This window comes from Babylonia areolata, chromosome 15 (genome assembly GCF_041734735.1).
Source record: "Babylonia areolata isolate BAREFJ2019XMU chromosome 15, ASM4173473v1, whole genome shotgun sequence".
NCBI lineage: Eukaryota > Metazoa > Mollusca > Gastropoda > Neogastropoda > Buccinidae > Babylonia > Babylonia areolata.
In genome coordinates, this window is record NC_134890.1 from 35,600,194 (window position 1) to 35,612,998 (window position 12,805).

Sequence of the window (12,805 nt, forward strand, 5' to 3'; positions counted from 1 at the left end):
TTCATTTTGTCGTCTGTCTGCTTTTTCATCAACACAATATTTTGCGTAATGTTCTGGCTGATCTGGTAACACTTTGAACAAATTCTTGTAGTGCAAGCATCACTTCACAGGATTGACATTTTCTGATGTCGCCAGTATTGGAATGTTTCATTATGGTTGAATAAACTGAGTTACGTTATGTGTTGGGTGGCCTGTTGGTTGCTACCATTTTTCTTCAAGGAAAGTACTTTGTTTTGTTTCAATATTGGCTTTCACCGTTTTCATTCGTATATTCTGTTTTGTCAAGCAATGAAAAATGTTGATGCATTTACCTGTGTCATAAGGACCTCATGGCCAATGACATTGTGTCAAAGCCTCTCTCTCTCTCTCTCTCTCTCTCTCTCTCTCTCTCAGTGTGAGCAATATTTTGAATATGTGGATAAAGTGTTTTAGGGACTGTTTAGTAAAATTACGGCTTGGTTTGCTCCCAATAAATGGATCATTTTTTAGAAGAACATTCAAATGTAATTCAAATTACGCATGTAAACGTTGTAATGTAATCGAAGATGAAAACCATTTTATAAACAATTGTGTCCTTTACAATAACCTGCGGCAAAAGCATCTGAACTCTGAAGGTCAATCGTATGTTCACTTGATGAAGAATGGTTCTGTTTACAGTATTCGTAAACTATGCATTTATATATTTAATGCCCTGAAGATACGACAGGAATTCTGTGACAACAATAATGAAAGTTAGAATTAATTTACCATGCACGGGAAGCACTTTTGTTCTACAGGTTAAGTTAGTACGTATTTTACATTTTGTTGTGGCTGAGTGATCACCATATTGTGTACTTTTGACCTCTTTCTAGGGGCCGGAGGCTTGGAGATTAAAGTTTTGTTCTTGTTCTTGTTCTCTCTCTCTCTCTCTCTCTCTCTCTCTCTCTCTCTCTCTCTTTCTCTCTCTCTCCTTTTCTCGACAAGTTTGAAAAATAGCTCGAAGGAAGTCGACAGAGAACGCCTCACTGAATAGATTATCTGCGTCATTGTCAACGTCAGTGTCGTCATTGTTATTGTCAGTGTTGTTATTATTGTCAGTGTCGTTTTCGTTGTTATTATTGTCAGTGTCGTTGTCATTGTTATTGTCAGTGTCGTTGTCATTGTTATTGTCAGTGTCGTTGTCATTATTGTCAGTGTCGTTTTCGTTGTTATTATTGTCGGTGTCGTTTTCGTTGTCATTGTTAGTGTCGTTATCATTGTTAGTGTCGTTTTCGTTGTCATTGTTATTGTCAGTGTCGTTGTCATTGTCAGTGTCAGTGTCGTTGTTATTGTCAGTGTCATTGTTATTGTCAGTGTCGTTGTCATTGTTATTGTCAGTGTCATTGTTATTGTCAGCGTCGTTGTCATTGTTAGTGTCAGCGTCGTTGTCATTGTCAGCGTCGTTGTCATTGTCAGCGTCGTTGTCATTGTTAGTGTCAGCGTCGTTGTCATTGTCAGCGTCGTTGTCATTGTTAGTGTCAGCGTCGTTGTCATTGTTAGTGTCAGTGTCGTTGTCATTGTTGTCAGTGTCGTTGTTATTGTCAGCGTCGTTGTCATTGTTATTGTCAGTGTCATTGTTAGTGTCAGCGTCGTTGTCAGTGTTAGTGTCAGCGTCGTTGTCATTGTTAGTGTCGTTGTCATTGTTAGTGTCAGCGTCGTTGTCATTGTTAGCGTCGTTGTCATTGTTATTGTCAGCGTCGTTGTCATTGTTATTGTCAGCGTCGTTGTCATTGTTATTGTCAGCGTCGTTGTCATTGTTATTGTCAGTGTCATTGTTAGCGTCAGCGTCGTTGTCATTGTTATTGTCTGTGTCATTGTTAGTGTCAGCGTCGTTGTCATTGTTAGTGTCAGCGTCGTTGTCATTGTTAGTGTCGTTGTCATTGTTAGTGTCAGCGTCGTTGTCATTGTTAGTGTCGTTGTCATTGTTAGTGTCAGCGTCGTTGTCATTGTTATTGTCAGTGTCGTTGTCATTGTTAGTGTCAGCGTCGTTGTCATTGTCATTGTTAGTGTCGTTGTCATTGTTAGTGTCAGCGTCGTTAACATTGTTATTGTCAGCGTCGTTGTCATTGTTAGTGTCGTTGTCATTGTTAGTGTCGTTGTCATTGTTAGTGTAGTTTTCGTTGTCATTGTTATTGTCATTGTTAGTGTCAGTGTCGTTGTCATTGTTAGTGTCAGTGTCGTCATTGTTAGTGTCAGTGTCGTTGTCATTGTTAGTGTCAGCGTCGTTGTCAATGTTAGTGTCGTTGTCATTGTTAGTGTCGTTGTCATTGTTAGTGTCAGCGTAGTTGTCATTGTTATTGTCAGTGTCGTTGTCATTGTTATTGTCAGTGTCATTGTTATTGTCAGCGTCGTTATTGTTATTGTCAGCGTCGTTGTCATTGTTGTCAGTGTCGTTGTCATTGTTTGTGTCAGCGTCGTTGTCACTGTTAGTGTCGTTGTCATTGTTAGTGTCGTTGTCATTGTCAGTGTCGTTTTCGTTGTCATTGTTATTGTCAGTGTCGTTGTCGTTGTCATTGTCAGCGTCGTTGTCATTGTTAGTGTCGTTGTGACAGGTGAAAAAGACGATCAGGGGCTGGAAGGTCGACAAAGAACGACTCACTGAATAGATTATCTGTGTCATTGTCAATGTCACTGTTGTCATTGCCGTTGTCAGTGTCATTATCATTATTGTCAGTGTCGCTGTCATTGTCATTGTTGTCAGTATCGTTGTCAGTGTCATTTTTATGTCGTCGTTGTCGTTGTCAGTGTTAGTGTCGTTGTGACAGGTGAAGAAGACGATCACGGGCCGGAAGAAGGTCGACAGAGAACGACTCATTGAAGAGGACGACGACGAAGCATACGGTGCCGCTACGGGAAACTACGTGGACAGAGGGGGTGTCCAGGATGGCGGCCAGAAAGGCCAGGGTGGCCAGGTGGATGGCCAGACAGGTGGCCAAGCAGACAGTCAGACACAGCAGGAGCTGAGGATCAAACCCGGGCTGAAGAACGACATGGTGACTGACGCCCTCAAGGCCCCGGGCTCCGCGGGCAGCCGCCTGTCGTCCGGACCTTACCACAACCAGAGCGGGCCGGCCGTGCCTCCAGGTCAGTGCTCACGTGCCCCAGGTCAGTGCTCACGTGCCCCAGGTCACGTGCCTGCAGGCCAGTTGTCACGTGCCAAGGTGTGTGTGTGTGTGTGTGTGTGTGTGTGAGACAGAGATGAGTGAGTGTAAGTATATTGTGAGCAAGCGTGTGTGTGGTGGGGGGGTGTTTGTGGTCAGAAGAGTCCCATGGAAACAAACACTTTAGCAACCCTCTTTCTGTCTATCCTCAGCTCATCATTCTCCAACATCCACCCCACACCGACTTCAATCCCAATCCCACCCCTCATCCCATCCCCACCCCACCCCCTATCCCATCCCTACCCCCCCCCCCCAATCCCACCACCACCCCGCCCCCAACCCCCCCCCCCCCCATCCAATCCCCACCCCACACCCAATCCCACGACAGACCTAACCACCACCACAGACCTAACCACCACAGACCTAACCACCACAGATCTCTAACCACCGCCACAGACCTCTACCCATTACCACAGACCTAACCACCACAGATCTTTAACAACCACAGATCTCTAACCACCACCACAGACCTAACCACCACAGACCTAACCACCACCACAGACCTCTAACCACCACAGAAATATAATCACCACAGACCGCTAACCAATACAGACCTCTACCACAGACCTCTAACCACCACCACGGACCTCTAATCACCACCACAGACCTCTACCACAGACCTCTACCACAGACCTCTAACCACCACCACGGACCTCTAATCACCACCACAGACCTCTACCACAGACCTCTAACCACCACGGACCTCTAACCACCACCACAGACCTCTAACCACCACAGACCTCTACCACAGACCTCTACCACAGACCTCTAACCACCACCACGGACCTCTAACCACCACGACCTTCACCAGACCTCTAACCACCACGACCTCTACCACCACCACAGACCTCTAACCACCACGACCTCTACACACACCTCTAACCACCACGGACCTCTAACCACACGGACCTCTACCACCACGACCTCTACCACAGACCTCTAACCACCACACCACCACGACCTCTAACCACCACAGACCTCTAACCACCACGGACCTCTAACCACAACAGACCTCTAACCACCACAACCTCCACAGACCTCTAACACCACAGACCTCTAACCACCACCACAGACCTCTAACCACCACAGACCTCTAACCACCACGGACCTCTAACCACGACGGACCTCTAACCACCACCACAGACCTCTAACCACCACAGACCTCTAACCACCACAGACCTCAGACCTCTAACCACCACAGACCTCTAATCACCACAGACCTCTAACCACCACGGACCTCTAACCACGACGGACCTCTAACCACCACAGACCTCTAACCACCACGGACCTCTAACCACCACGGACCTCTAACCACCACCACAGACCTCTAACCACCACAGACCTCTAACCACCACGGACCTCTAACCACCACAGACCTCTAATCACCACGGACCTCTAACCACCACGGACCTCTAACCACGACGGACCTCTAACCACCACAGACCTCTAACCACCACCACAGACCTCTAACCACCACAGACCTCTAACCACCACGGACCTCTAACCACCACCACAGACCTCTAACCACCACCAGAGACCTCTAATCACCACAGACCTCTAACCACCACCACAGACCTCTAACCACCACCACAGACCTCTAACCACCACAGACCTCTAACCACCACGGACCTCTAACCACCACGGACCTCTAACCACCACAGACCTCTAATCACCACGGACCTCTAACCACCACGGACCTCTAACCACCACAGACCTCTAACCACCACAGACCTCTAACCACCACCACAGACCTCTAACCACCACAGACCTCTAACCACGACGGACCTCTAACCACCACAGACCTCTAACCACCACCACAGACCTCTAACCACCACAGACCTCTAACCACCACCACAGACCTCTAACCACCACCACAGACCTCTAACCACCACAGACCTCTAACCACCACCACAGACCTCTAACCACCACGGACCTCTAACCACGACGGACCTCTAACCACCACCACAGACCTCTAACCACCACAGACCTCTAACCACCACGGACCTCTAATCACCACAGACCTCTAACCACCACCACAGACCTCTAACCACCACCACAGACCTCTAACCACCACAGACCTCTAACCACCACAGACCTCTAACCACCACCACAGACCTCTAACCACCACAGACCTCTAATCACCACAGACCTCTAATCACCACGGACCTCTAACCACCACCACTTTATTGTTGAAAGGGATGGTTTAGCAGTTGATAGCCGTTATTATGTAGTGGGTAGCCGTTAGTATTCAGTGCAGAAAGGGGTGGATTAACAGTGGATGGCCGTTAGTATTCAGTGTAGAAAGGGGGGTGGATTAACAGTGGATGGCCGTTAGTATTCAGTGTAGAAACGGGTGGATTAACAGTGGATGGCCGTTAGTATTCAGCGTAGAAAGGGGGGTGGATTAACAGTGGATGGCCGTTAGTATTCAGCGTAGAAAGGGGGGTGGATTAACAGTGGATGGCCGTTAGTATTCAGCGTAGAAAGGGGGGTGGATGAACAGTGGATGGCCGTTAGTATTCAGTGTAGAAAGGGGGGTGGATGAACAGTGGATGGCCGTTAGTACTTAAGTGTAGAAAGGAGGGTGGATGAACAGTGGATGGCCGTTAGTATTCAGTGTAGAAAGGAGGGTGGATTAACAGTGGATGGCCGTTAGTATTCAGTGTAGAAAGGGGGGTGGATGAACAGTGGATGGCCGTTAGCATTCAGTGTAGAAAGGGGTGGATTGACAGTGGATGGCCGTTAGTACTTAAGTGCAGAAATGAGGAGGTATGAAAGTAAGACCGTGTTGTCCACAGGAAAGTACAGCGCGGAACCGTTCTTCGGCAAGTGGATGGCGGTTGTCAGACTGCTGTGGTCCTACCAGTACCTGTCAGTCCTCTTCGTCGCCTGGTTCGCTGGATTCGGCATCGGCCTCATCTTCACCTTCCTCTTCTGGCATCTGCAGGTGTGTGTGTGTGTGTGTGTGTGTGTGTGTGTGTGTGTGTGTGTGTGAATGTAACAGATTGGTTGATTCTACACTGGTTTGACTTACGCCTTGCTCATATCAGGGGCGGGGGGAAAGGGGAAATCAAAAGCACCAAAACACATGTAAAATGTTCTTCCACACACTCCGATACACACATACGCGTGCACACTGAGACGTTCACAAAATGGATATGGATATGGACATGGACAAACTGGTTTTCCGTTTACACATCTTGGAACGTGTGGCCATCAGCCCAGGAGATACGGAAATAAACAGATAATAAACACTAAATTACGTAACTGGTTGATCTAAAATTTCAAACTGTGATAAAGAGGAAGCTCTAATATGTGTATCCAATAGCCAATAACTTGACATTATTTTCAGGCTAATAGTTAATCTTCCTAATTCTCCTAAAATGGGGAGAACCATTGCTCTTTTATGTACACCAAGTAATTGCTTACAAAACTTGACATGAAGTCTTTCATGTGGAAATTTGTTGAAAGGCAATTACTGAATAATTCGAATAAATTAAACGATACATCTCCTGCAACAACATATGGAAATTAGACTTCTGCTCCATATGTTGAAATAGGCGTTATCAAAGTATCATATAACTGACATATCTATATTCATATTTGTATTACGAAATGTTCTGAATAGCACATGTAGAGCCTTATTTGCTTGATTTTTAAGATGACCTTGTGCTCGACTTATGTTGCCATTTCTATGAAATATAACCCCTAAATACTTATATTCTTCTGCTGTTTCAGTTACTTCCTCTCCACATTTAAAATGTAGGGGTATGTTAGGGACAGTTTTTGAAAAAAGCGATTACTTTTGTCTTTTCTCTATTCAAACGTAAGCCCCCATTGACTGCAGTAAGAGTGTAAAATGTTAAGCTTTTGGTGCAAGCCGTCTTTAGATAATGACAAAATAACTAAGTCATCTGCATATAAAAGACATGGGAGTCTAGTAGATGAAGTGCTGTGAATTGTTGGGGAGTTCATATCTGTCATATCTGTGGTGATATCATTTATGAAAATATTGAATAGAGTCAGGCTGAGTGTATTTCCCTGATGTACCCCCTTTCGAATAATAAATTATCTGCTGAAATGATGTGATTTTTACGTAGATTTTAGCGTTCGTATACATATTTTTTATGATATTAAAACATTTACCTTTTATTCCTATTCGGTTTAGCTTCAGCATCATGCCATACACTGTCGAACGCTTTTTGAAAATATACAAAACAACCATGTAGTCGACTATTTATTAGATCATCTACTAGCTATTTTAAAACAAAGATGTGATCAGTGGTTCTATAGTTTTTTTTCGAAATCCGGCTTGTTCCTTGATCAAAATGTCGTTAGTCTCCAGATATTCATCCATTCTTGTATTCAGGATTGTGCAGAACACTTTACCTAATGTATTAGTCAGTGTAATCCCCTGATAGTTATTTGGGTCCATTGGGTTGCCGCTTTTATATAAAGGGATACTGATACCTGTTTTCTAATTGTCTGGACACATACCTGTTGTACATATTATATTATATAGCTTTTGCATGACGGGTAACAGAACCAGAAGACTGCTTTTGATCATCTCATTTGTTATTGCGTCCCTACCTGGCGATTTTTTTTTTTTTTTAACTTAGGCATGCCTTTCGTATTTCTTCTTCGGTAATTTCTTTATTGAAACTTAATGTATTACCATTGTCTAACATTTCAGTGTTTTCAAGTTCTTCTTGAACTTTTGTTTTTTGCTCGTCATTTATTTCCACGTCTTTTTCAATTAAATTTTCTAAATGATAAATCCATTTTGAAGCATTTAATTGATGTTTACAATCGTTCTGTTCTCCCAGTGTCTGCAAAGTTTTAATTGTTTTCCATGCTGACTTTTGATCTTTATTGAGCGCCTCGTTTAATTCTTTCACAATGAGATTTTTATATGAACGTTTCTTTTGTTTTACCAGTCTGTTGTATACCTTGCGTTTAGCAAAATATTTTTGACGTAAAGACTGATTGTGTGGCTGCCTATTTAACGCATTCAGAATTGATTTAATTTCTCTCCTGTGTTAAGTCTGTCAAACCATTTTTCATTTCTTCGTTTTTGCTTATGAAATCTACATTCTGTTCTTAGACTAACATTCGCAGCTGACGTCATCATTTGTGTGAATTCATTAACAACGCCATTCACTTCCATGTCATTAACGATAGATTGATAAACAGTTTGACTGCTCAGTTTGTTATATATATTATGTATTTGCTCCTGTATCCATGGTAAACCTAAAGCTTTGACATATGCTTGCTGCTGATAAATATTGATCCCAAATGTATTTCTTATCAATATAGTTTGTTTAAATGTATTTTAAGTAAACGTCTATTGTGAGATTTATCTACTATATTTTGTTTTTGTCTCCATAGTCCATTCATAGATAATTTTAATTCTAGTTGGCAATGATCAGAAAAAACTTGTAAGAGGGTGAACTTTCATGTGTAATATTTCCTGTCTAATTGCCTTAGAACAAATAAAATAATCTACAACACTGCTACCATGCTGATTATAGCATGTGAAACGCCCATGATCACCCAGTGTTCTTCCATTAAGGATGCACAGATTGTCAATGCACATTAATATCAATTTTCTGCCAGTTCTTTGTATCAGAGTCCACGGGATTTCTATCGCACTGTGTCAAATATGTATGTGGTAAATTATATACATTGTTATCAGATTCCATCTTAATGTAATCAGTAACTTGCGCAGTTCGTGCATTAAAATCATCACATAATATAACATTTCCTTTTAGTGTTAATTGTTCCACGCTGTCCTCTATCTTGTCCCATATGCTCGCGGTGTTGTCTCGACCAAATGACGATGTTTGTGGTGGGATATATACACATCCAATGTAAATATCATTGTCATTGTTGGTCCCATGTATTATTAACCATACTAGATCACTATTGCTACATGGTATAGTTTTGACGTATCTTCAGATATTTTCTTTGATATATACCGATATACCACCAGATGAACTTGCTGCTTTACTCCGTTTTTGTCGTACATAGTGAACGTCGCCAACGTCGCCAACTGGAAAGACGATGGCGATCAACAAAACTGCAAGTCCACAATCAAATATTCCGAAAACAAATAAATAAAGTCAAACATATGATCTCATCAGCAAAAACAAACTTCTTTTCTTCTCAAGTTCTCGATGCCACATCCACCAAATCTCTTTACTCTGTCATGTCAAATCTTCTCGGAACTGCAAAAAGGACTCCTCTTCCTTCTACCTACACTTTATCTGAACTCCCCAATGTCTTCTCCTCTTTCTTTTTCGACAAAGTCCAAAATATTCGTACCATCTTAGACCAAATGTCTTTCCAACCTGTTCATCCTGATCCTCAATTCAGCGGCACTCCTCTCCATTCCTTCAATCCATTGACTGAAACGGAAGTTCATGAAATCCTAAAAGAAATGACAGTAAAATCCTGTGAGCTCGATCCTATACCAGCCTCGGTCTTTTCCCAATGTGTCTCACATCTTCTCCCCACAATCACTAATATTGTCAACTCATCCCTTCTCACTGGAACGTTTCCATCCACTTTCAAAACTGCAATCGTCCGGCCTCTTCTGAAGAAACCCAACCTTGACGCAAACATTTTGAAAAACTATCGACCAGTTTCTAATCTTCCATTCATGTCCAAACTCCTTGAAAAAGCTGTCCTCAAGCAGCTTAACAACCACCTTTGTTTCAACAATCTCATCCACCCATTTCAGTCTGCCTATCGCGCTGACCATAGCACCGAAACCACTCTCCTCCACATTCTGAACAATCTACTGATAGCGTCCGACTCAGGAAAAATTTCCCTTCTCACTCTCCTCGACTTGTCAGCCGCCTTTGATACGATAAACCATTCAATCCTTCTTTCCCGTCTTCATTTTACATTTGGTATCAACGGCACTGTTCTAAACTGGTTCAAATCTTATCTCACTGATCGATTCCAGTCTGTCACTGTTGATCATTTCCAATCTGAACCCGTTAAAATCGAACATGGAGTCCCACAGGGATCTGTTTTAGGCCCAGTGCTCTTCACACTGTACACTGCTCCTCTCGCTGAAATTATCAACCGCCATAATATCAGTCATCATTCTTATGCTGATGACACTCAACTCCAGAAGAGTGATACCCCTGAAAAATTGTTGTCGCTCTTGCAAGAAACATCCAACTGCTTCCTGGACATTCAAAACTGGATGACTCGAAATAAGTTACAATTGAACGCGGACAAAACTGAAGCAATGATCATAGGAACTAAACAAAAACTGTCTTCCATCACAATTGACACAATCAAACTTGGCAGTACATCCATCCCTCTTTCCACGTCAGTCAGGAACCTCGGTGTTGTCCTTGACAATACACTGTCCATGCAAAAATTTATCAGTCAGACATGTCAGTCCTGCTACTGTCAACTGCGACGCATCAGTGCCGTCCGGAAATATCTATCCACTGACGCAACATCTAGACTTGTCGTTTCTCTCATTCTCTCTCGCCTTGACTACTGTAACTCTTTATTGTCTGGTCTGCCTGCTTCATCCATTCAGCCCCTTCAGCGCATACAAAACTCTGCTGCCCGACTCGTCCTCAGAAAGAAAAGATCTGAGCACATCACTCCTCTTTTGCAACATCTCCACTGGCTCCATGTCTCACACCGAATAAAGTACAAGATCAGCACCCTATGTTATAGATGCATTCACAAAACTGCCCCTTCCTATCTCTGCGGCTGCCTTCACCTCTACACTCCATCTCGCTCACTACGATCGGCCTCGGATCCACTCTGTTTACGCATTCCCAGATTCAAACACTCGACTATTGGCCGCCGTTCTTTCTCTGTTTCTGGACCTTGCGATTGGAATGAACTTCCTTTTTCGCTTCGTCAAGTCTCCACACTCAGCTCTTTCAAGTCTGGCCTTAAAACCCACCTCTTCCCAAAATAGCCTCCCTTGCCTGCCCTTCCTTGTCTTTAGTTTCTGCAGTATTAGAGTTATGCATGCGTGTGAATGACTGGTGCGAAAGCGCTTTGATTTGTCTCTGCACAAGATCCAGCGCTATATAAATACCATTATTATTATTATTATTAATTCCTCGTGAGAATTCTGGAAGATATATATTATGTGCACTTTCTTTATTCAGGTGCGTTTCTTGAAAAACAAGAGGTAAGGCCTTCAAGACTCACTTGTGATATACTTTAAAAAAAAAAATCTAATCGTTAAAATGTGTTCTGTATTTATTATAAAGCTTCGGGTTAAAAGAAAAAGAAAAAAGTCGTAACGGCAGATTCGAACCCCGCGTGTTCGGATGAGAAGAAACTCTGTTATCCATTACACTATCGTGGGTCCTTAACTGACGTTCAAAAATATAATATTTGAACATGCTTTTTTTAAAGGGCGATAAATCGATTGCCTGTATTCGCAGTGAGAACGCTGTTCAAATCATATTATTCTGGTGTATCTTGGGCATTCAAAAAATCTTTAAGGACAATTAAAAATTCTTTTTAAGTCCGCGGTAAAGGAGACGTGGCTATCGCCGCAATCACACTGCAACATTTAGCCGTTTTCTCTGGATCTAGGTAGATGTACAAGTTTAGTTACACCTGGTTGACACGGTCGATTCAATTTCTCTTTTATGTTCATTCTAGTTTTATAGTTTTAAAGTTGATATGAAAATTGAGTATTTTGTTAAACTAATAACATGTATAGCCAAGTACAAGTACTTCTAAACGTTGTATGAAGTGAAAAGGACTTCATTTTGAGAAAAGTCAAGACTGGAAATTTTTGCGTTTCATCAATTCAAGGGTATTAACTCCCATGGTTTATTATTTTTAACTGTGAATTCCGACTGATTCAATGGATATCTTTATGGCAGTTTGGGGCATAATCCAGTAAGCAATGAGGCGTTCACAAATCTTTCTCTGAATAAATATTTTAACGGTCTCCTTCTCCAACTTTCCATCACATGTTATCGTGTATTGTCGATTGAATATAGGATTGAACGGGCAGGTCAACAACTTGAAACAAAATGGCGTCGTTCGCCGTCGCGAAGAATACGAGCACGCGCTTTGAATATGTATAAATATGTGTACGCAATTGATTTTTGCCCATGACCTTCAGGGCTCAGCCAATAGATCTATAAAGTCCACTCGTCGTATTGATTTTAGTATTTTCCGAAAAAGACCACTTGGGCGAATGAACATAGTGAAAGCCCTGTACACTGAGTAAAACACAAGCTTTTTATGTATTGAGTATAATTTCAAAATGTAATGTTTAAGATGAGAAAGATCAGTTTAAAGCATATTAAGTCCCCTAGCATTAATTACAGATTAATTTCCCTTTTTTACTATCTGCACCAAAACTTTGCAAAATAAATAAAACTTCCATGCTTAGCAAAAGAAGTTTCTGTTTGAACAAAAAATGATAAAAATGACTGCTTGTTGTTGTGTCAGAATATCATATCAAAGTGCTAAGTTTAGAGAATTAAAAAAAATATTAATATAACAGTAAATGCAGTTTGCATATAATTTGGCTTTTTTATTTTTTGTGCCCATCCCAGATGTGCAATATTGTTTTAAACAAGATGACTGGGAAGAACTGAATTTTTCCTATTTTT

General features: G+C 42.3%; 2 protein-coding genes across 2 annotated transcripts in view; one reads left to right on the forward strand and one right to left on the reverse strand.

Annotated features, from left to right (window-relative positions):
- LOC143290612 (major facilitator superfamily domain-containing protein 6-like) overlaps nt 1–12,805 on the forward strand; it is a 91,653-nt gene that overhangs the window by 25,469 nt on the left and 53,379 nt on the right. Inside the window, exons 5-6 of the mRNA XM_076600213.1 lie at nt 2,784–3,102; nt 5,978–6,126. Coding sequence (XP_076456328.1) covers nt 2,784–3,102; nt 5,978–6,126 — 468 coding nt within the window. The remainder of the gene's footprint in view (nt 1–2,783; nt 3,103–5,977; nt 6,127–12,805) is intronic.
- Nucleotides 282–2,335, reverse strand: LOC143290081 (uncharacterized; the record flags this gene model as incomplete). Its single annotated transcript, XM_076599371.1, has 3 exons — nt 282–311; nt 1,034–1,096; nt 2,240–2,335. Coding segments are annotated over 3 exons (189 nt in total), but the record flags the coding sequence as incomplete, so codon positions are not given.